Genomic DNA, 25,563 nt, shown 5'->3' on the forward strand with positions numbered 1-25,563 from the left:
GATGGATAGGAGAGAAAAGCAAGGGATTGGAGGGAGAGGGAACAGGGTGCAGGAGACAGGGAGGCTCTGAGCCTGAAGGACAGCCAAGACGTGTTACAGGTGCGGTGCAGACAGCGTGCAGCAGTGGGCCAATCTCTAACATGTTTATTAATGCACACACAGCAATATCTATGTATTTTTTAAATGTGTTGTTTTTTATGCATTTGCCAGCAAGGCTATGCATATGTGCGTGTGTGTCTGTGTGTCAGTGTGTGTGTGTGTATCTGTGTGTATGTGTGTCTGTGTATGTGTCTGTGTGTATGCGTATGTGTGTTTCTGTTTCTGTATGTATATGTGTGTGTCTGTGTGTGTCCACGTGCTTGTGTGTGTGTGACTGTATGTATATGTGTGTGTCTGTGTGTGTCCACGTGCTTGTGTGTGTGTGACTGTGTGTATATATGTGTGTGTATCTGTATGCATTTGTGTGTGTCTCTGTGTATGTGTCTGTGTGTGTGTGTGTGTGTGTGTCTGAGTGTGTTTGTAAGTCACTGAGTTCAGGGAGTGTGGCTGGTTGTATCAGGTAGTAAAAGTCCTGAGTCTCTGAGCCAAATGTTTTCCTTTCTGTGAGTGGTGGGGAATATACCTAATTTTGTCAGTCTTCTTAGAGAGGGTAGGCACAATCTTTGGTAGAACTTACTATGGAATCATAGGAGCCGAATGTTGGTGCGTAAGGCAAATTTGCATTCAGATGGGATCCTTGGCACACCTAAACTTCCCACTCATCACATTTCTTTCATACACAGACTGCACCCTACAAATACAGAGAACTACAGTTTTGGTATCTGTGGGTGCCTGGCTGGACCTGCTGGTGGACCCAGCCCCTGCACAGCCAGGCCTCTCACCTCCGGTGCAGGTGACACCCCCACCCCTGCTCCTGGCAGAAGCTCAGCCCCACAGGGCCCTGCTGCTGAGTGGCCCTGGGCTTTGTGCTCTGTCCTCTCTGATGGGGCCTCCTGCTCTGCATCCTGTCCAATGCCCTACCCTGCTTGCTCGGATCCTGAGTCCTGAGGAGGATGGGGCTTGGTAGGTTGGAAGGTGGTGTCATCCTCCCTCTCCAGGCAGTTGCGCTGAACCCTGTGAGCTGGATACAAACCCCAGGTCACACGTTAACCTCGGGTCCCCCCCATCTAGGCAGCACTCAGGCTTGGCATCTTCGTGGAAAAGTCAGTGCTCTCCCAGGACTGTGGCTTTCCTGGGCACAAAGAAGGGCACAGTGGGGGGTCCTCCTGCATGGTCCAGGACCCCAGAGAGCACCTTGCAGGGGCTGGGCCAGAACTCATCTACAGGCAGGCAGCTGTGCGAGGGGTGCCCAGGAGGCAAACAAGGTCGGGCACCGGGATGAGATATGGAGCAGGAGCCCTTGGCGGAGAGGGCAAGGCACATGGCTCAGGGCAGCAGAGTCTTGCGGGGATGAGCTCCTGCCAGGAAAGGTGGTGGGGGTACTGCCTGCACTGAGGGGCGAGAGGCTGGCTGTGCAGGGGCCAGGTTGGATCTGCCCCACTCCACCAGCAGGTCCAGCCAGGTGCCCACAGATGCCAAAACTGGACTTCTCTGTATTCCTAGATTACATCCTGTGTATGAGAGAAATGTGATGGGTGTGAAGTTTAGGGATAAAAAGAGCCGTAGCAGAGCTGCAACTACCCTGATTAGGAGACGGACCTGACGTGGTCACTTTGCTTTGCTAGGCCTGGGCTCCCAGCTGAAACTCAGGGAGGACATTCTGGATTTGGTCAATAATGGGGACCTCTCCGTGGCCACTTGGAAATGCCATACATAGCACAGGTGCTGTGATCACAGCAGGGCTTCCCCGAGCCTTCCACGCCTTGAGGCTCACTGTCCCCAGACAGCCCCAGACAGCCACCCTCCACCGTTCTCAGCTCAGCCACAAGCACACCTTCTTCTTCCCACCTTAGAGCTCAAAACACACCCTTTATCTCCCCTCCCCACCTCCTGGGGTCCCGTGTGAGTGACCATGCCCCAGGGAAAAGCCCCTGGCTGCTGCGCTGGGTCACCCCACTCCACCCATCCATTGCTGCTTGTTTCTCTACCCCAATATGCAAGACATAGCGCTCCCTGCCCAACATCTGCTCATCTTTGGTGTCCTGTGTCCAGTCCAGTGCTTGGCCAGTCACCAGTCCCTAAGTAAAAGACTGGTTCAGAAGAAAATGAACTTCCTCTCTTCCCTCCCTTCCCTTGCTCCCTTCCCTCTTTCCTTTCCTTTCCTCCTTTCCTACTTCCCCTCCCTTCCCTTTCCTTCCTTTGCTCCTGGCCCCGGAGGTGGGTGGTGGCTTGATGTCTTAGGTCCTGGGGAAACTACTCTGAAAAATGCTATGTCAGCGTCTGTCCTTCTCCACCGAATCCACTGGTGCATCCGGGAGCCTGGCTCAGCCCCTGCCCTGCCCACCTGGCCTCCCAGTTGAGGCCAAACACAGCAAGCTGAGGGGTGAATGTGATCAGAGCATCCTAGAGACTCCCCCAGCTCACTCCTTCCCTTGCACCGGCAGCCCTGCAAGCTCCACTCTCACACTCAACTTCCTGCACGGTCAACTCGGGATTCTGCAAGGAAGAGACACCTGTCGCAGCTCATCTGCTTCATCTTGGCATCATGTTACAGAGACTAAGCAAAGTGGGCACTAAAATGGAGCTTAGCCAACAAGCCACCTGGTTCATTCATTGTGCAAAGAGGCGGCTCAGGGCCAGGACGCCAGCAGAGGGTGCTGTGATATGAAGGCCAGGATTCCTCCCAGAGAGCCTGGGGCAGGTGGGTTCCAGGTGGGCAGAGCCTCCCACATTGCCTGGAATCCTCATGGACAGAACCACACTAGCTCACCACCCTCCAGGGCTCTGGCATTTGTGTTTTTAGCAGCCCTGGGTCCCCCCAAGTGCCCCAGCCACCTGGGGCCCTGGATGTCATAGATCCAGTGTGCGCTGTCTTCTCGGACAAACAACGCTGGGGAAAGTGACCCATTCACAAGTCACAGCTGTGTTTATTCACCGGACAATTTTACATCCTACTTGGTGAAATGAATGTCATTATCAATTTACATTGGTCTTGCATACAAATGTCTAAAGTGTTTATAGAGCAATTAAGTCCAGTGACGTCCATGTCATCTCCCCGCAGGCTAGGGAGGGACACTGTTGAGTGCACAGCTGCTGCAGCTGCTGCCTGGTGAGCTGGCACAAAAAGTCACCTGTGTCCATCACAGGCTCATGGGGGCCTGGCCAGGCTGCCCTCAGGCCTGGCATCAGACCCGCCAGGGTGCAAATCCCCATTCCCCACTCAATAGAGGTGTGACCCTGGGCAAGTTAACTAAGCTCCTTCTTGAAATTCCCTCTTCTGTACAGCAGGCATGGGTCACAGATTAATGCTTCCCACCAATGCCCACATCTGAATCCTGGAAGGTGTGCATACCCTGGGCTACCTGGAAAAGGGGATGGAGGTTGCTAAACAGCTCCCCTTGAGGTGGGAGACCATCCTGTATCATCCAGGTGGCCCCACAGACCACGGGGAGCCTTCAGAGTGGAAGCAGGAGGCAGGAGGGCCAGAGCCAGAGAGAGAAGAGAGAGGCATGAAGATGGATGAGGGGGCCAGGAGTCAAGGAAATCTCCCCTGAATCCCCTGGAAAGAACACAGCCCTGCCGATGCCAGTGAGGCCTCTGCTTGATGTCTGCCCTCCAGAACTGTAAGATCATCACCTTGTGTGACTTTTAGCCCCATGGTGATAATTTGTTACAGCAGCAAAGGGTCTCCAATGCTGATGGCATCTGCTGCGTGGGACTGAGGAGGGGAGTCAATGGAACCAAGTGTGGGGGTTGCACACACCCAGGGTCCCACCCGGTGGTCCCTCCACTCCCCAAGGCAGTGAGAAGGCCCCTCTTCACTTCTTAGCCCAGAGCTCCCAGTCCTCCTCCACCCCTGGGAGGCACTAACAGGAGACAGCCAGGCAGGAGGAAAGAGGCCGGCATTTGTATTCCCCCTCTTTCCCCTACCTCTCCTCCCTCCACCCCAGACGAAGAACCCAAGGGCCCCAGCTCCAACACTTCCCACCAGACTGCGCCAAATGTCCCAGTAAAGTGATAGGTTCCCCCCCCCCCCCCCCACGGCCAGGGCAGACAGAGCAGGCCAAGGTGGCCGGGCTGCAGGTGCACAGCCAGATGGCAGGGGAGTTGCTGCCGTCTCTAGCAAGAGAGGGTTCGGCTGCTGCAGGCGAAGACAGTGAGAGAACCGTGCCTCTGATAGGCCTGTGAAATGTGGGCACAGGTGGGAATGCCACAGCCAGCACCCTCCAAACTGAAGTGTCGGTAAGATCCCCGAGAACGGCATGGCATGGAACGGATGGGGGTGAGGGTGAAGCCTGGCACTTCTCATTTTCCTCCAGTTCTACTGGCATTTATTCTCAACTAACAGCACAGTTACTACAGCTATAAAAAATCTGGATGCACTGCAAGGTAATTAGAAAATAATTCAAGACTTCGCTGGAATCCTTCAGCAGTGCTCACAGAATGAAAAAGTGGTCTCTTCCCTTATCTGCGCAATGACGAACGTCTCAGCACTTCTGGCGGAGCTGCATCCTGCATCCCACAGCTGCCCGGCACATGAGCCACAACCTCCACGCCTCACACCCCCACTGAACACACACGCACACACAGACACACACGCTCACACACACACGCACGCCCCTGAGACCTAAGAGCAGTTAAGTGTGGCAGTCATTTTATAAAATTCTTCAATTTCATTTGCCTCTTGAAAAGTAATGGGTGTCGACTGAAAGCGTAGTTGTCCCATTTCAGACTACACATAGGTATGTATATATTCACATCGACAATGACTGATAGTTGAACAAAATGTGAAAAGCAAAACTCTCCACCCAGAGCCATCTCCCCTAGAGCTTGTTTTCATCATTAGGGTTAAATATCTGAGGAGCCACGATGAACGTCGGCCAGGGAGAATGCCAGTCACTCCTGATGGCTGCAGGCCATCAACTCTGCTCCCTGATCATTAATTAACCCTCCAGAAACATCTCCTGTCCTAATTGTTTCGCTGCAAAGCTCTCCGAGTGCATTTTAGGGAATTAGAAGTTGTGCTCTTAAACATCAATTCTACCTTGGCAACCGGAAGTTGAGAATCGAAGTCATTTGCATATCCTTAAGATTCAGGTTTAAAAAAAAAAGACTGGTTGAAGACAAATCTCTTCCTCTCTTTATATGAGGAGGGAAGTAAGATTAAAAATCGTTTCGTAACTACATGTAATTTTGTAATCACATGTCTGTCTAAGTAGAGTACTTAGGTCCACCATAATAAAATGGGTATCAGACAAAACACCATAACATGCTAAATCTAAATTAATCAGGTATTTCTGGTTGTAAAACCTTAACTCTCTACTTTTCAAAGTGTAACATGAGATTCTTGTTAAAAGAAGGAAACAGAGCATCGAGCTCTGAGCCAGGTAATCCAGGCCCCTGTCGTCCACCCACAGTCCTGGCGAGCCCTGAGACAGCAGGTGGCCCAGTGGGGGCGTTTGCAGACGCCTCCCTACCTCTTTTCAGACTTGACCTGATTTGGTCCAAACAAAAGAAATGAGAGAGCAGCTATGCATTGCCTTTAACAAGTTCATTTCTTTCTCCTTACTACCAATTCTTTTGGGGAAGAAGGAAACATCACCCAATTATCTACAAGAACACAAGCTAAAGAAAGGACTGAGGAATCTGCCAGCGTGATCTGCCTTTGCCAAGCAAACAAAATCATCATTAGGACAGACTGTGCCTCAGTGTTTCTCATGGGGTCTGAGGGTGTCCTGATTTCCCAAATCGTGCACCATCCTCTTGTCCATGAGTAGGAACCTTGAGAGGGTGCTCTCTGTAATGATTTTAAAGCACTCTTTCAGGACGTACAAGGCCCCCTTTTAATAATGAATGTGGCCTGATCAAAGGAGGAAACACAATCGCCAAATTCAATCTTCACTGTCCGTAAACACAGCAACGTTTTACAGATTCAATTCCATACGCACCTTGGAGATTTTTCTTTTCCCAACACGCTGATTCAGTCTCTGGAGAATGCTGTTACTATTTTCAGTGGAGTAAACATTTTAAACGTGAGATGTCTCAATCTTAAAAGACTACCACCATGTCTCTTACTATGGTTAAAAATGCTGATAAAACTTTTATAATACTGTCTTCTAAAGTTTCAGTCAAATACCTCTGGATTTGACACAAAGTGTGAATTGCCGTCATCTAGTATTAGCCCTCAATGATGTGAAATTAAAAATGCCACTAGGAACCCAATGCCACTAGGAACCCAATAGAATTCCACACAAATAAAACAAAGAGCCAAGCTCCCATTTCACCAGCCTGGCCTTGCAGCCAGGCGTTTCTGCCTCTCACGTTGGCGGAGAGCTCCTGCTCTCAAACGTCTCCAGTGGAGTCAAGACTGTTTGAATCCACATGCTCCGGGAGGAGGGCTTTCCCTAAGCAGCAGCTAATAAAATATGTATTAGATCTAATCGGAAAAGATCCTTTGTGAAAATGCTAAAAGTTCCTCTCTGTTTCTTGGCAAAACAAGATTTACAGGCATTGTCAGAAACAACTGCCTCTGCCAAGCACCCCATTCCTCTACGGCTGAAGAGAATCTCTTCCCCCGTCCGTGACCAGGGTTTTATCGAATTGAGGCATCCATCCAAACACAACAGCAGATCGATGTGGTGCAAAGGTCTAAAGTGAATGTAAGGTGGAAGAAAAGACACCTCCATCTGTGGACATCTGGTCTCTCAAGGGGCGTTCATAAGACATTTGGAACAAGAGTAAAATGTTGGGTAACAGTGATGCTGGATGGAAGCTTTGAGGGGCTGATGGAATGAATGGCTGTCTCTGCATTAATCACCTTACGTGATGCAAAAAGACAGTCAGAGCCGACTGCTTGGAAGGATCAAGGTTTCTGCAGGAAGTGCCATAAAAACTTGATTACTAAATTCTGCGATCGTGCACAGGATTCCTTAATAGTCAATTTTCAACATAACCAAGAAGAAACATGCTTTCACTTTACATTCATTAGAAATAAGCAGCTTAAACACTTCAAAGGAGATGTAAATAACCCAGTGCTTAGTTACTTGCTGGTGCCTCCAGCTTGCGTTTGTGGGGCGGGTCCTCAATGATCCTGTTGAGGTCTCCGCGGTCCTTCAGGTCCATGGGCTTCTCCCAGACAGACAGGTGCATCGTTGGGTTGAAGAAGAAAACTCGGTCATCGCCCGTCCAGACCACACACCTGTTTGAGTGGAAAAACTCATCTCAGTGGCTCTTGGAGACACTTAATTAGAAAGTCATTAGCATGAACTCTCACTGAAAAAGCCCCTCAGGACTGAAATCCACGCATTTGCAAAGCTTGTTTACGGATAATATGAATGCTAAAGACAAAGTCTGCCTTTTTAGGGGCCTTATGGATCTGATTCATTTGATTAACAGGTAGACATTCTTATCACCAGCCTTAGACCAGGAAGAACACCAACATTCAGAGAAACCAAGCAGCTCCTGAAGGTCACATGCAGGCAGAGCTCTCTCCAGCCCACCAGCTGTCTCTGCCTCAGTGAAATTCCATTTCAGATGCAGAGCACTCTGGGGCACCTCTGGCCCCGGTTCAGGCAATGGAGTAATTTGGAGAGTGGCTCCCTACACTTCCCCAGTCGAGCTCTGCATGGCCGTCAAGCAATGCGCACGGCCACAGCTCATTACCCTCCCACAGCAGCAGAATTAAAAGGGCTGCTTTCATCAGCAACCACAGCCCGGTGTCCTGCTCATTTGTGGATAAGCAAATAATGAAGATTTGTATTTTCATATATGGAAATTGAAGATATCTAAAAGGAATCATGTGTCATTTTTAAACTCCTTATTCTGTGAAAGGTTATCAGAAAAGATTAAAAAGAAAAAAAAAATGAAAGGAAGAAAAATAATGAGAGGGAAGGAAAGGAGAAAAGTCCCTCCCTAAGGAATGTGGGTCCCAGAGCCTGTGGCATGGAGGTGCATGGAAGATTCTGCACTCTGACGCTCTGACCCCACACTGTCCCCATGAGATAAAGGCCAGCAAGGCCAGCTTGGGCTCTGGGATTATCCCCTAAGTGGTATCAGGGTGCTGTAGAGATTGAGGCCTGTGCTGGCACCAAGGTCCGGTCTAGGTGTGGACCCCCCGGGAGGTTCCCCTGGGGCAAGCTCCTTCCCCTCTCTGGGCCTCAGCTTCCTGCAGTGACCTCAGAAGGTCCCTCTGGCTCCACAAGCCTCCTAGGACTTTTCAAATGTGAGGGAATGAATGGGTGAGAACACCCACGTACCCACCTCTAGCTATTGACTTCCCTCTGAGGGAGGCCCCGGACCTGTTGGGGTACTGTTGGGCACTGCCTGGGTCCCTAATAGCCCACTCACACCTCACTCCGGCCAGCCTTGCACAGGTTCTGGAGGAGCTATGGATTCGTGTCAATAGAAGCCACTCTGTTTTGCGTGGAGAAAATTACTCCACACTTCACTCAGGCAGGCACATTCCATGGGCCAGGCATAGGGCTCAGGGCCTGGGGCCCTGCATGTCGGCAACCCTGGGCAGACCAGGACCCTCCCCAGAAATGGCCCTGAGAAGATGTGCCGGGTCCACTACTCAACCCAGCCACGTTCATGAGTGTGGGAGCCAAAATGATGGCCCCAAAGATGTCCATGTCCTGATCCCCAGAACAGGTGTGCATCACCTTACGTGGCAAAAGGTCTGTGCAGATGGGTTTAGGATCCTGAGGTGGGGGAATAGCCTGGGTCATTCAGGTGGCCCCAAGTGTAATCGCAAGGGTCCTTCTAAGAGGAAGGCGGGAAGATCAGTGAGGAAGAGACAGGAAGATGGAGGCAGAGGTGTTTCACACAAACACACACACAGAGACACACACAAGCACACATACACACACACAGACACACAGAGACACACATGCACACATATACATATACACAGAGACACACATACAGAGACACACACATCAACACACAGACATACAGAGACACACATGCACACATACACATACACACGTGGAGATATACTCACATAAACACACACAGACACATACACACACAGAGACACATGCACACATATACACACACACAGGGACGCACATACACACAGACACACAGAGACACATGCACACATACACACACACAGGGACGCACATGCACACATATACACATGCACAGAGACACACACATGCAGACACACACACATAAACACACACATAGACACATACACACACACACATGTACACGTAGACACACACACAGAGACACACGTGCACACACACACGGAGAGAGAGAGAGATCAGGAGATGACTCGCCTTGAGGTTCAAGAAAGGAATCACGAGCTCAGGGTTGCAGGGGCCTCTGGAAGATGGAAAAGGCAGGAGATGGACCTCTTCAGAGGCTCCAGAAGGATTCAGCCCTGCCCACACCTTGACTTTAGCTCAGCGATACCCGTGTCAGACTTCTGACCCTCCCAACTGTAAGAGAATCAATGTGTGTCACTGGAGCCCTGAGTCTGTGGGAGACAAATCAATGGGCTTCCCCCTCGGGGCCACTCTGTCCTGAGTGCCAGCATCTGGGAGCCCTGACCCAAACCCCAAGTGTTGTGCCTGGAGGCCTTGGCCACAGTCAGCCTGGTCATTCATGTGGGAGAATATGACCTGCCCTTCTGCCTGGCAAACTCTGCAGCTCCAACCCTGCCCTTGACCTACCAAGTGACCCTGAGAAGGTCGCCTCCCCTTGCTGGTGGCCTTATGCCCTCAGCCCTTCAGGTGGGGAGTGGAATGGGAATTTGCTTTACCTGGACAGCCCACCCCACTAGGGAAGTGGACCAAGATAGAGAGTATCACACTCCCATGCCAGGCCCTGCCCTCAGGGAAGGCAGGCGCTGCCCAGGCCCATGCTGGAGGCTGGAAGATGAGGCTGGCCAACTGCAGCAGACTCCATGCCCAGGTAGCTGGATCCCTTCCTGCTCTCAGATCAGGCAGACCCTTGTTCCAGCAAGCCCAGGTCAGGGATACCTGACCTCTGGGGCCTGCAGGGAGGCTGTGGGTATGCATTTATGATGCAGAACCCAGCTAGCATAGGAAGTTTTTATTGAGTCTAAAGCTGAAGGTAATTACACTATGCTGTAAATTATGCACAATTCAGCTACTGCATGAACTCTGCAGACAGCGTGGGCCAAAAGGGAACATAAGCCCAGGGGAGGGACTGACTCCTTTCCTCCAGACGCAGACCTAGTGATGGCCTCCTCCCCAGGTGGAGTTGTGAGTGAGTGGGCCACATGCAGAGCCTATTATTAGCTCCCCACGAAGCCTGGGCTCTTCAGGAACGGTTAGGATGTGCATGGTTTTACTACTGTGACACTGGGCTCTGTCTCCCGGCACCCCTCTTACAAGGAATGCAGTTAGAGTCATTGATGAGACCCTATTGCCAGCAGAAATGTAGGGATTGAGGAAACCCTGAGCCCACCTCCTCATGCTGTACGTCTCATGCCCAGTGTGTCAGGACAGAAGCTTCCATGACTGGACAGTGGCTGGAAAGGCAGCTCCAAGCCTGAAGCTCCCGGCAGCAAGAGGGCCCATTTCTAACAGTATTGCTTGGAATGTTTTTCATGATGTTTTGCTGCAACTGGCCTCAGTGGCAAATCCTAGAAGCATCCTTGGCTCTCTGTGTTCCTCTCTAGCCACTTAAGACTTAAAACCTGTTGTGTAGACCCATGAAGGTCTCCTCAGGAGCCTGACCTCACCTGGAGAACACAGAACAACTTACTGTGACCTGGGTACAGCAGATGGACCTGTTGACCACCATGTTTCTGGCAGGAGGCCATCCTGCCCCCACGGTTCTATGCACACCAGTGATCTGGGCATAGCACCCCAGGCGCCAACAGCCTCACCCAGAGCTGGGGGATTCTGTGTGCTCCTCTAGAGTCATTGAAGTGTGGGTACGCTCAGCCAAGGGCCAGATGCTCACTGAGGCATCTCCAGTTCACTAAGAGCTGCTAGGTGCAGTATCAGGCATTCATACTGCATTCCACAAGCAACAGGGCCATGGGAAAATTATTTGGAAGCCAGAGGTGTTAGGACACAGACTGGCTGAGTGGTCTCATCCAATCCCAACCCTCCCACTGGCTTGGGGAGCTTTCCTAACCTGGGAACTCACCAGCTTTCCTGAACACCCGGGGTGAGCCCTGAGTCAGATGAGGGCCAGAGGACAGGGGGAAGAAGAAGCTGAAAGAGGTGAGAGGATGACCCATTGCATGGCAGGGACCAGCAAGAGCTCTCTTCTGCCCACTGCAGAGTTTAAGAGAAACAGGAGTTCAACTTTGGGCCCTGATAGCACATATGGATCTCCTGTTACCCTGCACTAGGCTGACGGCAGGTCAGTGGCTGTATGAGTCCATTCTAACATTGCTATAAGGATATACCTGAGACTGGGTAATTTATAAAGAAAAGAGGTTTAATTGATTCACAGTTCCTCATGGCTGGGGAGGCCTCAGGAAACTTACAATCATGGCAGAAGGCACCTCTTCACAGGGCAGCAGGAGAGAGAATGAGTGCCAGCAGGGGAAGTTCCAGACACATAAAACCATCAGATCTCATGAGAACTCACTCACTATCACAAGAACATCATGGGGGAAACCACTTCCATGATTCAATTACCTCCACCTGGTCCCACACTTGACACGTGGGGATTATGGGGATTATGATGAGGTGAGATTTGGGTGGGGACACAGAGCCAAACCATATCATTCTACCACTGGTCTCTCCCAAATCTCATGTCCTTTTCACATTTCAAAACCAATCATGCCTTTCCAACAGTCCCCCAAAGTCTTAATTAATTCCAGCATTAACCCAAAAGTCCAACTCCAAAGTCTCATCTGAGACAAAGCATGTCCCTTCCACCTATGAGACTATAAAATCAAAAGCAAGTTAGTTACTTCCAAGATACAAATGGGGGTATAGGCATTGGATAAATTCTCCCACACTAAATGGGAGACATTGGCTAAAACAAAGAGGCTATAGGCCCCACACAAGTCCAAAATCCAATAGGGCAGTCATTAAGCCTTAAAGTTCCAAAATGATATAATTTGACTCCATATCATCTCACATCCAAGTCATGCTGATGCAAGAGACATGCTCCCACAGCCTTGGGTAGGTCTTCCCCTATGGCTTGGCAGGGTACAGCCCCCTTCCTGGTTGTTTTCACGGTCTGGTGTTGAGTGATTGTGGCTTTTCCAGGTGCATGGTGCAAGCTGTAGGTGAATCTACCATTCTTGGTTCTGGAGGACAGTGGTCCTCTTCTCACAGCTCCACTAGGCAGTGTCCCAGTAGGGACTCTGTGTGGGGGCTATGACCCCACATTTCCCTTCTTCACTGCCCTAACGGAGGTTCTCCATGAGGGCTCTGCACCTGTAGCAAATTTCTGCCTGGACATCCAGGCATTTCCATACTTCTTCTGAAATCTAGGTGGAGGTTCTCAAACCTCAATTCTCAACTTCTGTGTACCCACAGGCTCAACACGTGAAAGCCATCAAGGCTTGGGGCTTGCACCTTCAGAAGCAATGGCCTCAGATGTACCTTTGCCCCTTTTAGCCATGGCTGATGCTGAAGCAGCTAGGAAGCATGGCACCTTGTTCCAAGGCTGCACAGAGCAGGTAGACCCTCCTAGCGCCCTCCAGGCCTGTAATGGCAGGAGTTGCCATGAAGGTCTCTGACATACCCTGGAGACGGTCTTCCCATTGTCTTGGTGATTAACATTTGGTTCCATGTTATTTATGCAAATTTCTGCAGCTGGCTTGAATTTCTCCCCAGAAAATGGATTTTTCTTTTCTATCGCATGGTCAGGCTGCAAATTTTCCAAACTGTTATGCTCTTCCTCCTCTTGAATGCTTTGCCACTTAGAAATTTCTTCCACCAGATACCCTAAATCATCTCTCTCAAGTTCAAAGTTCCACAGATCTCTAGGGCAGGGGCAAAAAGCTGCCAGTCTCTGCTAAAGCATAGAAAGAGTGACCTCTACTCCAGTTCCCAACAAGTTCCTCATCTCCATCTGAGACCACCTCCGCCTGGACTTCATTGTCTATATCACTATCGATGTTTTGGTCAAAGCCCTTCAATAAGTCTCTAGGAAGTTCCGAGCTTTCCCACATCTTCCAGTCTTCTGAGTCCTCCAAGTCGTTAGGAAGTTTCAAACTTTTCCACATTTTGCTATCTTCTTCTGGGCCCTCCAAACTGTTCCAACCTCTTCTGTTACCCATTTCCAAAGTTGCTTCCACATTTTCAGGTATCCTTATAGCAGCACCCCATTCCTGGTACGAATATCCTGTATTAGTCCATTCTCACAATGCTATAAGGAAATATCTGAGACTGGGTAATTTATAAAGAAAAGAGGTTTAATTGATTCACAGTTCCACATGGCCGGGGAGGCCTCAGGAAACTTACAATCATGGCAGAAGGCACCTCTTCACAGGGTGGCAGGAGAGAGAATGAATGCCAGCAAAGGAAATGTCAGATGCTTATAAAACCATCAGATCTCATGAGAACTCACTCGCTATCAAGAGGACAGCACGGGGGAAACTGCCCCCATGATTCAATTCCCTCCACCTGCTCCTGCCCTTGGTACATGGGGATTACCAGGATTACAATTCGAGGTGAGATTTGGGAGGGGACACAGAGCCAAACCATATCAGTGGGTCTGGGCGGGTGAATTCATTAAGGGGTCCTGGGCAGGTGTCAGTGTTAGTGGGCCTGGGAAGAGGTGCAGCAGAGTTGAGAGTCCCACTGAAGCCTCCCAGACACTAGGCTGAGTGGTGTATGAGGATGCTAGGCGTATACATCCTCTTCTAGCAGAGGGAGGAAAGGGCAGGGCTGCCTAGCTTAGACTCATCTCCAGTCAGGGCAGCAGGACCCACCTGAATTTCCCCGGATGTCCTACTTTCCACAGAAAACCAAAGCACATTCACCAAAGGCCAGGGCAGTGTGAGGAAGCTGGATTCCCTTGCTCCTCTGCTGGGCCGCTCACCCTAAGCCCGGTGTGCTCATTCCCTAGAGAATCAAATGCACTGAGACCCTAGAAACCAGTGTTCCAGAGTCCTGGTGGAATGCTCCAGGTGGCCCTATCCACTGGGCCTCATCATTTTCTCATCGACTTTCTGAGGGATTTTCCCAGCCGGCCTCCAGCTTTGCTGTTAACTTAAGAAAGAGCTTTACATTTGGGGACTTACATTTATTCAGCCAAATTTTCCCCAGATCCTAGGCCAGTGTTTGTTGTAAGTGCAGTGCCTAGGGATGCACTGACTCTAGGTCCCTGGTTCTCAGACGCAGAGACGCCCAAGGTGCATCCCCATGCTGGGAGCAGCCAGCACAGCACCCTGGAATGCCCCAAAGTGTGAGGAAACAGCTCCCACTTCCCAGCGAGGAGTGGAGCTAATTAGGACTTGGTAAGAGATTCCACCCAGGAGGAGGCCGAACGATGGCAACTAACACGCCGCCCATTTATATCCAGGCCACAAAGAGCCCAGCTCCTGAGCCCTGGGAAAATGCATGGAGCTGAACCAGAGCGGGTAGCTGGTAAATAAACGCAGTTCCCCCGGAGAAATCCACCTATCCACTCGTTATGGTTGACTTCCACTAGACAGACCCAGCTGTAACACGCGGAATTGATTTTATGTACCATTTTATGCCCATTCTAAGTAATATGCATGTGTTCCCCTCCTTTAATCACACTTTATAATTTCCGGATGCCTGCCATATTCCCTCTTCTCTCTAACTGTCTTCATATCCCAGAGGATATAGTGAGTGCATCCGAGTTATTTAAGTCTGGTTCAGTAGATCCACACCAAGCAGCCGCAGTATCTGAAGACCTGGGTTTCACTGAACAAACACTGAGTCTGTTGCTTTGTTATATGAAAGGATTCCCACACTCATCCTGCAAATAGCAGGACCCCAAGCTTCAAAATCAGCTGGCTGGTTGGGAGGGAATGCATCCCTCCCAGTCCCGCACTGCACAAAGGCTCTCCCTGGATCCCTGTCTCCATCCATCTTTCATCCCTGAGTGCCCTGTTCCAGGAGCATCCTGGGGGATGGACAGAGCCACACACTGCCTACAGCCGGGCCCCTGGGGCTGAGCTCTCAGAATGAAAGGGCTGTGCCCAGTGCCCTTTGCTGTCTTCTCTCCCTCTCCTAGTCCCTCCCCACGTGTTCTGGGGTTTTGTATCTGGGAAGGGCCTGACCTGGGCAGGACTGAGTGGCCCAGGCCCACCCACCTGGCAGCTGCGTGGGGAACCAGGGCTTCTGAGGACTTCAGGAGGAGCGTGTGGAGACCTCCCTGCCGCCTTTCTTCCCTCCTGAGTAGGTTCTCCAGCCCAGCCGTGTCTGGTTGTGGTGCCCACTACCACCAACCCTTAATTCGAGAAGAAGGTACAGATATGCAAGACAAGGACACGAGCATGCACAGACATGCTGTTCTGGGGCTGCAGGGGCAGCCTGGGCCAGGCACCTGCCAAGTGACTGTGTGGCCTCTTCCGCTTCCGCTTCAGGCCGTGCGTCGTCTTGCTATCGTTTCTCAAAAGTCGATCCGGCTAGTGACGTTCTAGACAGAAGGTGCTCCAGGCGCTGGTGAGTCCAGGAGCCTGGGGACATGACCTCAGCCTCCCAAGAGCACAGGCTTCCCTACTTCCTCCTTTGAGGTAAAAAGACACCAGGAAATAGCGCCAGGGAGACACTGGAAGTGAGACAGCAGACAAGCTGGGTGAGGGTGTCCCTGCACTGCACCAACAACGGAGGCTTCTTGGCTGAAAACAAAATTCCCCTTGCCCTGGGCTTAGGTGTCTGTGCTCCTAAAGGCATCACTGTTAACTTCTTGGCATAACGCTTAAAAGATTTTACCAATCCATCTTTAGTTATTTCACATAAACAGATTTTGTCATTGTTAAATAATGAGCTGCAGGGAAAGACCATTCCATAGTCATGTTGAGCCGAGGCCACTCGGGGCCCTGCCAGCTCTGACCAGCCTTGCAGCGCAGATACAAGCCCCCGGAGTCTTGCCAGGAGGGCAGCCTCTGGCCCAGACCGCCTCTGAGGACACAGGTTTCCGCCGACAGCTGGGCTCTACCCGGGCTGGGGGCTGCCAAGAGAGCCTATCTTTATGGAGTTGGAAAGGGGGTGTCACCCTGCTCTTGCACCCAGCAGAGTCCCAGCTTTCTTTAAACCCAGGGACTCATCGTATTTCTGATCTCCCCACCAGTCACCAGTCGAAGATGGATAGAACTGCTACCTGTCCCACAGAGGCAGGGGGCTGACAGCACGTCTGGGAGTCGGTGGCTGCCTGGGGATGAAAGCAAGGTAGCCTGAGGACCAGTGAAAATCAGCCCAGAGGGAACTGGAGGTGGCACTGCCCATGGCCCATCCCCCACTCCACGAGCTGCTCCCTCCAGACCTCTCAAATGTGAGCTAAATGGCAGCTTCCCCGCCAACTCCTCCTCCCTCACTAAACCACACTGACATTTACTTCAACATTAGAGTCCCCTCCTTGACAAGTGACACCTCCTGTCCCTTCTCTGACATAATAAAAGACTCAGTTATGCAAAAGGGCGGAAGTGACATTTAGTTTCTCTTAAGTACTACTTAGTCAAGGAAGACCGATGCGATGTCCCTCGGCCTAGCGAGTGCAACCGCAAGTCAGGGGACGGTGCACGGGAGAAACTGACACAGTCTGATGTGACCAAGCCCCGCATCTCTCTTAATCACCATAATTTCTAATCACCTTTTTCTTCTTGAACATCATCCAAATGTATGATGTCTTGGGAAACTTTTCCTTTCTTTTTAGAAAAGTTCTACCAACTTCATCTCAGAACATGATTTTGACACTAGTTTTTCAAAAGTCAAACATGCTCAATACCTGTATTTAGAAAATCCAGAGAAACAATTTTTAAATGTCATGCCCAATAAATAATTACGAACTAATACAAAAAGATGTTACCCACAGGTACTGAAATATAAAATGAAGTCAGAATTAAGGACAAGTCATTAACGTAAAGTCAGGAGAACCGAAGCGCATCCCTGGGATTTGAAAATACAAAACAGCCCTTTGAAAGATGCTCACACCTACGACAGCTCACAAATCACATTTCCAGGATGGTGTCTGCCCGCAGCTCTCACCTCTCCAAGGCAGAAATGCAGAATCAGCCGCTGGCTTTTGGACTAGACACATTTACTAACATCAGAGGAATGCACCATACTCACTTTGATAACGTGCCCCGTACTTCTTACCTTTCAATGACTTTTGCCTCTCAGGATAAAACGTGAATCAGCTTTGCTAGAAAGTGGCACCTTCTGACACTGTCAGCTTCCTAAAGTGCACTTTCATATCTTTCCAAGCCATCTTAGAAAGAACTTTGATCTGTGATATTAACAGACCATGACATAAGACCTGCAGTGTAGCAATCTGAATTTTTTAGGCAATAATATAATGTTAAAACCAATATTTAATATATAGTTTTTAATTTCACAAAAAATAGCTAACTACTTGTAAATCTATAGTCTTTTAAATAATTTTAAGATGCTGATTAATCATAGTTTTTGACATTTATTGTCATTTAACCCAAAAGCTATGGATTTTACACTTTGTCGAGCAATTACTGTTGAAATTTTCCCACGTCATCAACTCTCCAAAAACCTTTCTATTGCCAGTAAGTGGGAGTGGTTTAATTCCCTCAAAATTACTATTTGTGTCTAAAGCCAAATTGCAAAAAAAGAAGATACAGAAATTCCTAAGGAGACTAAAATAATGCTATGCTACTGTTAACATGCCTGAACGTTTAAAGAAGAAGATTTGAAAAAAAAGTAGTTCATGTTCCACTGCAAGTATTACCATGACACCTTCTCTAGAGGAGGATGGGATTTCACCTTGCATGAAAGTAAACGCACTATCTTCATTTCCTTCATCCTCCTTAAAGTACCATGCCGGGGACATGGTATCCTTAAAACTACCCAGCAGGAGAATGCGGAATAGGTTTTCACATAACAGAGTTGGCTACAGAAGTTACTATGAACTTGGACACCAGTTTTAATGGTTAAACTGGCCCAGACCATTAGACAAGAGTGGGTAGATGGCCCTTCATTTTTATTCCCGTCAGGGTGCTAATTTTCCATTTCTCAAGTGGTTAGCATTACATTAATGCTTTCAAGGAGGCCCTGCATCTGGCCACCTCTCGGCAGCGAGAACAGCAGAGAGACTCCCACATGGTTAAGAATAGCTAAGGATGCCGCCCGTCTGCTGCTGGCATTCTGTATGGATTGAGCTCTAGCAGGGAGCACCAGCTCCTGCAGGGAACTGGAGAAACATCACCCCTCTGCTCTTACCACTTTTAAATCAGTTTCTACCACCTCATTGCTTTCTAAGATGCTTTCCCAAGAGCAGACGCAAATGAGAAAAATGCTGGAGGAGTTTCACCTTTGAAAGTGAGTTTCTTCCCTATAACTGCACACAGGAGATGGAGGGTCTTATTCACTCTGCTGTCTTCTCAAACACTCCATTTCTCAGCCCCAGTTTTATTCAAAATGTATTGAATAACTACATGAAAAAGTTAACCAAGAGTAAGACTAATTTGATTTTTGTTGCAGATGTGTTAAGTGGATTCCAAAACTCCTTACCTCCTTATCATCCCAATTCCAGCTGCCCCCAGACGGCTCTGTGATATGCAAGAGGAACTCTTTCTGAGAACACTTTAGCCCAGCCTGCTTGGCTGGTCCACCAATGTGGAACCTTTAAGTAGCCAGGTTTCCTTAGGAGAAGGTTGAGATCTATACTTACGTAGACAGCGGAGCTAATTCTGGGATCTGGCCTGAGCTGGCAGCCTGGACCACCACCCCTGCCTGGCTGAAGGTGGCCTGGTCTCTGACTGCCAAGCGGACCATTGCAAAGAGGATGCGCGGTCATGCGACAGACAGAAGGAGATTCCCTGAGACAAGGGCAGCAAGCTCTGGGCTTGGCCATGAGAGAGAGGAGAGTCATCTGGAGCCATCAGAACTTCCTCCGCTGCCGTGCCTGCTAACCCTCCTACCAGTTCAACTGACAGTGCCGGTGTAGTCCCCCAGGTGACCCTGAACTGGCCTTCTAAGACCTGACCCCTGCCCACGATCCTTCCCACCTACTTCCACTGCAGCCCCAAACCCCAAGCACAAGACCTTTTCCTGCTTTACACTCGGCCAAGATGACCTTCTGCGGGGCAGGCAGGTTCTCACTCGCGGTTGGGGGCCTCAGCAAGAAAAGGGGCAGTGCGTCCTGGGGAGAGGCCTCCTTTCTGTCAGCTCAGGGCAAACCACACTGTGCCCTGCCAGCCATGTGCCAGAGCCTTACAGAGAACTGTGGGCCTGACCTCTCAGTCTAAGCATTCCATACCTGAGATGAAGACAAAGGAGCTCATCTATTTGGGCAGGGATGGGCTGTTGTGCTTCTGGCAGAAGCTGTCACTGGGGCCCCTCCCCAGTGCCTCCTTAGTCCTGGGGGCTCTGCCAAGCTCCAGCTGAGACCCCCTGTGGTCTTCTTAGAAAGTTTAAGGCGGCCACAGTGTCTGAGACATTCTCGGTCTGGGTGAAGACACCCTTTCTAAGCATGGGTTGTTTCAAATGGGTGAGGGAAAATGAGACAGATGACAGAGCCCCACTCCTGTCCCTGGAGCTCCCAGTGTGTCTCCGTGAGGCCCTGGCTGACTCAGGGGAAAGGCTGACTACTAGCAAATCTCTATATGTGAGACAGCAACAGATAATTCAGCTAATCAAGTGAAATAGGAATAGACCCACCCCCCAACCCCACCCCACCGCGGAGAGAGCTTTTCCTAGATGCAGGTTGCAGTGTGAGGAGAGAGTGCTGTTCCCAGGCCTGTGTGCATCATGCTGACATGAGTGAGGATGTCACATCACGAGGCACACAAAGCCCTCCTTGACAGAGCACACTGTCACAGGAGCAGTTGAGATCTGGAGTGACCCTCTCACTCTGCAATGTCGAGGGTGCCTCCACTTTTAAGGATACGTGTGAACCCACCCTCTGAGGTCTGGTGGCGTTCCGCCAATACATCCTTATTCCAACAGCTGCTCAAACAAGCCTAGGCTTTCTCTCCATTCAGGTGGGGCTGAGGTTAGACTAAACACGAAACGAGACATGCAGTGAAGCATCAGCCACCTCTCCATCCCTCTATGATACTGCACAGGTCCCAGCAGGCAAAGCCTAGATCTGATTCAAGCAGTGTGCTCCCAGCATGAAGCTACTCCATTCACTCGCAGACGTTAGCTCTTCTTGTAACACAGGAGGCGCCCCTGGGGCTCCCTGGACATTTCCCTCTTGCCCTCATGCTTGCCAGTTAAAGATGGCACGGCCAGGAACCCACACTGCACCTCTGCCGTAGTGGCACCAGTCACTGTGCAGACCAGGAAGGCCTGTAGGTCCCGTGGGACCTTGGCTGTCCTTCCTTTGTGATCCTGGGCCCCAAGTCCTCACCCACCTCTCAAGCCCGTGGCCCTATACCCCGCCACTCCCTCTGACCGCAGCCGCCCTTACCTCCCATCCCCAGCACCCCCCATTCATTCCCTCATCTGCAAGTACCCCGGGCTTAGCTGCTCCACGCTCAGAAACCCACAAGGACCTGCTAAGTCCTCGTCCTGCATGGGGTCTGCCCTCCCATGTTCTGCTCCTGTGCCGAACCTCTACTGCCGCAGGGATAGTGTGTTTTCAGGTGTGATCACACAGCAACCAACAGACTCCCTCACCTATCCACGATTCACTGGCAAAGACCCATGACTGGGAGGGGAGTGCAGCAGCCAGGGAACTGTTTTGATTCGCTGGATCCCATGAAGCCTTGCTCATGGTAACACAATATCGCTGGAGAGGAAGGCCGCAGCTTTCACAGCGAGAAGGTTCTAGTGCTCAAGGTCAAGTCTTCTGGATCCCTGCAACCCCCCAGGGGAGCCTGGCGGAAGCTGTGTGAGGATTCCACAGGGTCTTGGGGAACGTTTCCCAGTCCCTCAGTGCGATGTGCGGCAGTGTGCCTGCCTTGGAGACATCGGAGAGTTTGCTTGTAGAAGCTCCCAAACAGTTTGTGGCATCGTCAAATGGACATGCAGTCATGTGCCGCATAGTGACATTTCTTTCAGCCACAAACCAACCGCACATATCATGGTGGTCCTGTCCGATTATAATACCGAATTTTACCATATCCTCTCTACGTTTGGATGTGTTTAGACACACACATCCCCATCACTGTGTCACAACTGCCTCCGTGCAGTCAGCACCACGCGGTCTGCAGCCTGGGAGCCACGGACTACGCCATGCAGCCTGGGCATGCGGGAGGCCGTGCCACCAGGCCCGTGTGAGCGTACCCTGTGATGTGCACAAAAGGATGTCAGATGCCACTGCCCGAGGATGCGTTTCCAGAATATACCCTGTCGCTAAGCAGCACAGGGATGTATATGGTCTTTGTTCCAGATTCCTGACACAGAGCCTCCCAAACTCTTAGAATTTCCTGAGCAAGGACAAGTCCCTGACCATGCCTGAGGCTGCACAAAGGAAATGATTTCAGGACCCCTGAGTAGCTTCAGGGAGGGTGCTGGTCTCCAGAGACACCAGCCGCGTGACTGGAGGGTTGCCACTTTCAGCCCTGCCCAACCCTCTGAGTCCTCTCACTTGGCCGATGATTTCATCAGTCATGCCTATGTAGTTATATCTCTGCTAAAATTCTAAAACAATGAGGTTCCGAGCGCTTCCAGGCTGGTGAACACTGCGGCACTGGGAGGGTGGCTCGGGGGAGGCCCAGAAGCTCAGTCAGGTCCATACCTTACCCTGAGCACTGCTTCCACTGGCTGTTCCTGAATGGTATCCTTGATAAGACAAATGTAATCCTAACTAAAGTGCTTCCTGAGTTCTGTGAGTTGTCCTAGCAAATCACTGAAGTGGAGAGGAAGTCATGGGAACCCCAAATCTGTGGTCAGCTGGGCAGATGTATGGGCAGCTGGGGGACCCCATTTGCAGCCAATGCCTAAAGCAGGGCAGCCTGAGGGACTGAGCCCCAGCCTGTGGGGTTTGGCACTAACTCCCACTAATTAGCATCAGAATTGAGTTAAATTGTAAGGGTTGGAGAATGGGTAGTTGGAAAACAGCATAATATTAGTACAAGGAGGCCTTACCCCGAGGCACTCCCAGGGTGCAGAGGAGCTTTAGCTACAAATGGAAGGCTGGAGGCGCTGGGTGCCTGCCACCGACACTGACCATGGCATACAAGGCAGGGGTGCCAGTTTGTCCAGATTGGAGCCAAGCTCACCCTAAAAATCAGAGGGTCAGGGGACAGCACAGCAGGCCCGGTCATCAGGGACATGCTCACTCACTATGCAAGGCTGGTGGGGGCCCTGCGCTTCTTAGTCGGCTGCTTTCTGTACCTGGCTGGCACATTGAGCTGACACAAGTGGTTGCTATTTCTGTTCTTTAAATTAGCTGTTCCTCCCAGCTGTATACTGCACTCTTATCTTCAGGCTTTAAACTTAATTTTTACTGTAATAACCTTTTATTCTGCTTCCAAATGACTCCATTATAAAAGGGCATTTTAAAAAACCAAAGACTGTGGCTCCCTCGTGGAGGGTGTCTGGAGTGTGGCATAGTCCGGGAGCAGGCAGCCACGCAGGGCGACAGAGAGAACAGGCACATCTTTAATTAACAGCCATTCGGTTACGATTCTTCTTGGAGTGGAGGGAAAACAGATCTTTTGAAGCGTAAGGCTACACTTTCTTCAGCCACTGCCTTTCGCTGATAGACATGCAACAGCATTATCATTTTAATACATATGCACAAATAGATCAGAGCAGGATAGCTCATCACCTAAATGCTATGTTTTTCTTTCTGCAGAATGTGACCACAATGCAGAATTATACCTGCCAGGAGCTGCAGGTTCATTTTTTTAAGGCACAAGATGCCTGAGAAACATGCAGTGTCTCTTTGGTGACGTCGGGCAAATGCCAGGACCAGACAACGCCATTGCTAGTGGCTCTTGGGCTTTGGGGTGTCTTACCAGGGGGATCCAGGCACCGGGGTAGAGGCCACTGGCCTGTTGCCTCTGGCTGTGCTGTCCTCTCCTCCCCCCAGCATCGGTGGAGGTTCCTTTCAATAGAAAGAGACAGGAGAGTGACTTTTAATTTTAAACACTCATCTTCAATTACAAGCAAGGAAGGGAGAAATAAACAAATCTCCTGCAGGCAGGCTGCTTATCGTAGCCCCGAGATAATGACCTCAGCACAGCAGTGCCTGGGCTGGGAGGTTCTGCCGGGAACACGGAATCAATGCAGAGCAGACTGGGTAGAATCACCTGGACAAAGGCACCCCTCATTGTCCCAAGCTGTCTAAGCTGCCTGCTTTTCCAGAAGCAGAGATGGTCACAGGCAGCCAAGAGAGGGCATCTGAGGTCTGATGTTTTTGGGACAGAAAATCTCACTGGCTTCATCCCCAGAAATGAGCCGACCCGGCAGTGCGAGTCACTGTGCCATGAAAACAACAGCATTTAGTGGTAGAGAGCCTCAAAGCTGGGGCTGCCACATCCTGGTCCCGTTAAGGCAGGAGGAAGCAACAAACCCATATTCCTCAATAACGACTCTGCCACACAGCGTGCGGTTCCTTCCCAGGCTCCCGCCTTTCCTGACCATCCAGCTGGGGGCAGGGCTCATGGGGGCTGTTTTGCATCCTGGGGATGATTCTGATTCTGATGCTCGGTTGGTCCACATTTCCATTAAGAAATAAGAATGTTTGAAATTGAAATGCCGGGCGCAGTGGCTCACACCTGTAATCCCAGCACTTTGGAAGGCCGAGGCGGGTGGATCATGAGGTCAAGAGATCCAGATCATCCTGACCAACATGGTGAAACCCCGTCTTTACTAAAAATACAAAAATTAGCTGGGTATGGTGTGCACACCTGTAGTCCCAGGTACTCAGAAGACTGAGGCAGGAGAATCGCTTCAACCTGGGAGGCAGAGGCTGCAGTGAGCCAAGATTGTGGCACTGCACTCCAGCCTGGATGACAGAGTGAGACTCTGTCTCAAAAAAAAAAAAAAAAAAGAAAGAAAGAAAATTTATCACCTAGAATAAAATGAAGATTTATGCCCTAAAATTAAAAAGAGAGAAAAATAAGCTATGGTTGGGACACTTGATCAGTATTCACTAGGAATAAAATTTAGAGAAAAATAAAAGTTGCTTGAGATTTAAAAATATGGTCCATTATAACTCTAACATAAACAGAGGTCCACAATTCAGATGAATTCCTTTAGCCATATTGATGTATGACAGACAGCAGATCTTACTGGGCAGAAAGAACCAAATTCTTGCCAGTAGAACCATAGATCACAAAGAGAAATAAAAAAAAAAAAAAAATAAGGAGGTATCACCACAATCTTCGAAGGCTGTAAGAAAGAAATGAATTCACATGAAGTATAATAAATTCTGGTGTGAGAAACTCTTTTCTTTTTTCCTCTTCCAGCTGTTTCCATGGTTTTAATCTCAAACTTAGAATGCTCTGATAGATTGTGTTCTCTCTCTGGGAAAATTAGGTGGGATTAAAAGATACCAACACCTTATTCAAAGCAGCAATCTGGTTTTGAGCTGAGAATGTCAGGTGCAATTAGAATACTCGATTCATTAAAAAAAATGGAAAATCATCCTAAAAGTTTAGAATCTCTGTTTCTACCGTTGTTGATGTTGGTACTTTATGAGGCAGTGGAGGTGGGAAGATGATTAACCATTCGACCAACCAAAACTAAATGAAGTCAATGCTCCAAAGTCCTCCTGGGGAGCTTCCAGTGCAACATCAGCCATGCGCAGGAGGCTGGGGATGCTGTGGCAAAGCCCAGCACATGTGGGTCCCCGAGGGCTGCGCTGGGCCAGGGCCCATCTGCACTATGTCAGCTGCTTTCAGACAGAGTGCTTAGGAAGGAAAGTGCTAAATTACGGAGGCACAGAAACATAAGATTAGAACAAAAATTAAAAGAATCTCGAGTGTCTATAAGAGACAATGGTGAGATAAAGCCCAAACGAGTAAGTCTGTCTAATGTGACAGTTTGGTAGAACCATGGAAAACAGAGTGAAGTTGTGTCTTGGTGACCGAGTTATCCAGAGTGAGTGGCCCATGTTGAGAGATGCCAGCCCAGAAGGAAGGACAAGAAACACGGAGATTAAAGTGCTCAGCCAGAAGCATCTTGCACGCTCTCCAGAGTGAGGGTGAACCTGGGAAGGGCATCTTCTCGAACATCACGCAAGGGACTACCAGGAAGAAAGGAGTGGTCTGTTTCATGTACGTTCATCCTGGCATTTTGGTATTTTACACATGATTTGTAATGTGTATTATAACATTATCCTTAAGTTTGTAAGTTTACGAATGAAATTTTTATAGATTTTCTAGTAGCACGAAATACCTTTGTTTCTTGTGAGAAAATAAGGTCAGGATAACTAATTGGCATAACAGAGCAT

General features: G+C 49.9%; 1 protein-coding gene across 1 annotated transcript in view; it reads right to left on the reverse strand.

Moving 5' to 3' along the window:
* Positions 1-25,563, reverse strand: part of TCERG1L (transcription elongation regulator 1 like) — a 234,818-nt gene that overhangs the window by 47,343 nt on the left and 161,912 nt on the right. The window contains exons 6-7 of the mRNA XM_010389429.2: positions 23,123-23,211; positions 7,143-7,297 (exon numbers count right to left, since the gene is read on the reverse strand). Of these exons, the coding sequence (XP_010387731.2) occupies positions 7,143-7,297; positions 23,123-23,211 (244 nt within the window). The remainder of the gene's footprint in view (positions 1-7,142; positions 7,298-23,122; positions 23,212-25,563) is intronic.

The sequence above is a fragment of the Rhinopithecus roxellana genome, chromosome 11 (assembly GCF_007565055.1).
Source record: "Rhinopithecus roxellana isolate Shanxi Qingling chromosome 11, ASM756505v1, whole genome shotgun sequence".
Classification (NCBI taxonomy): domain Eukaryota; kingdom Metazoa; phylum Chordata; class Mammalia; order Primates; family Cercopithecidae; genus Rhinopithecus; species Rhinopithecus roxellana.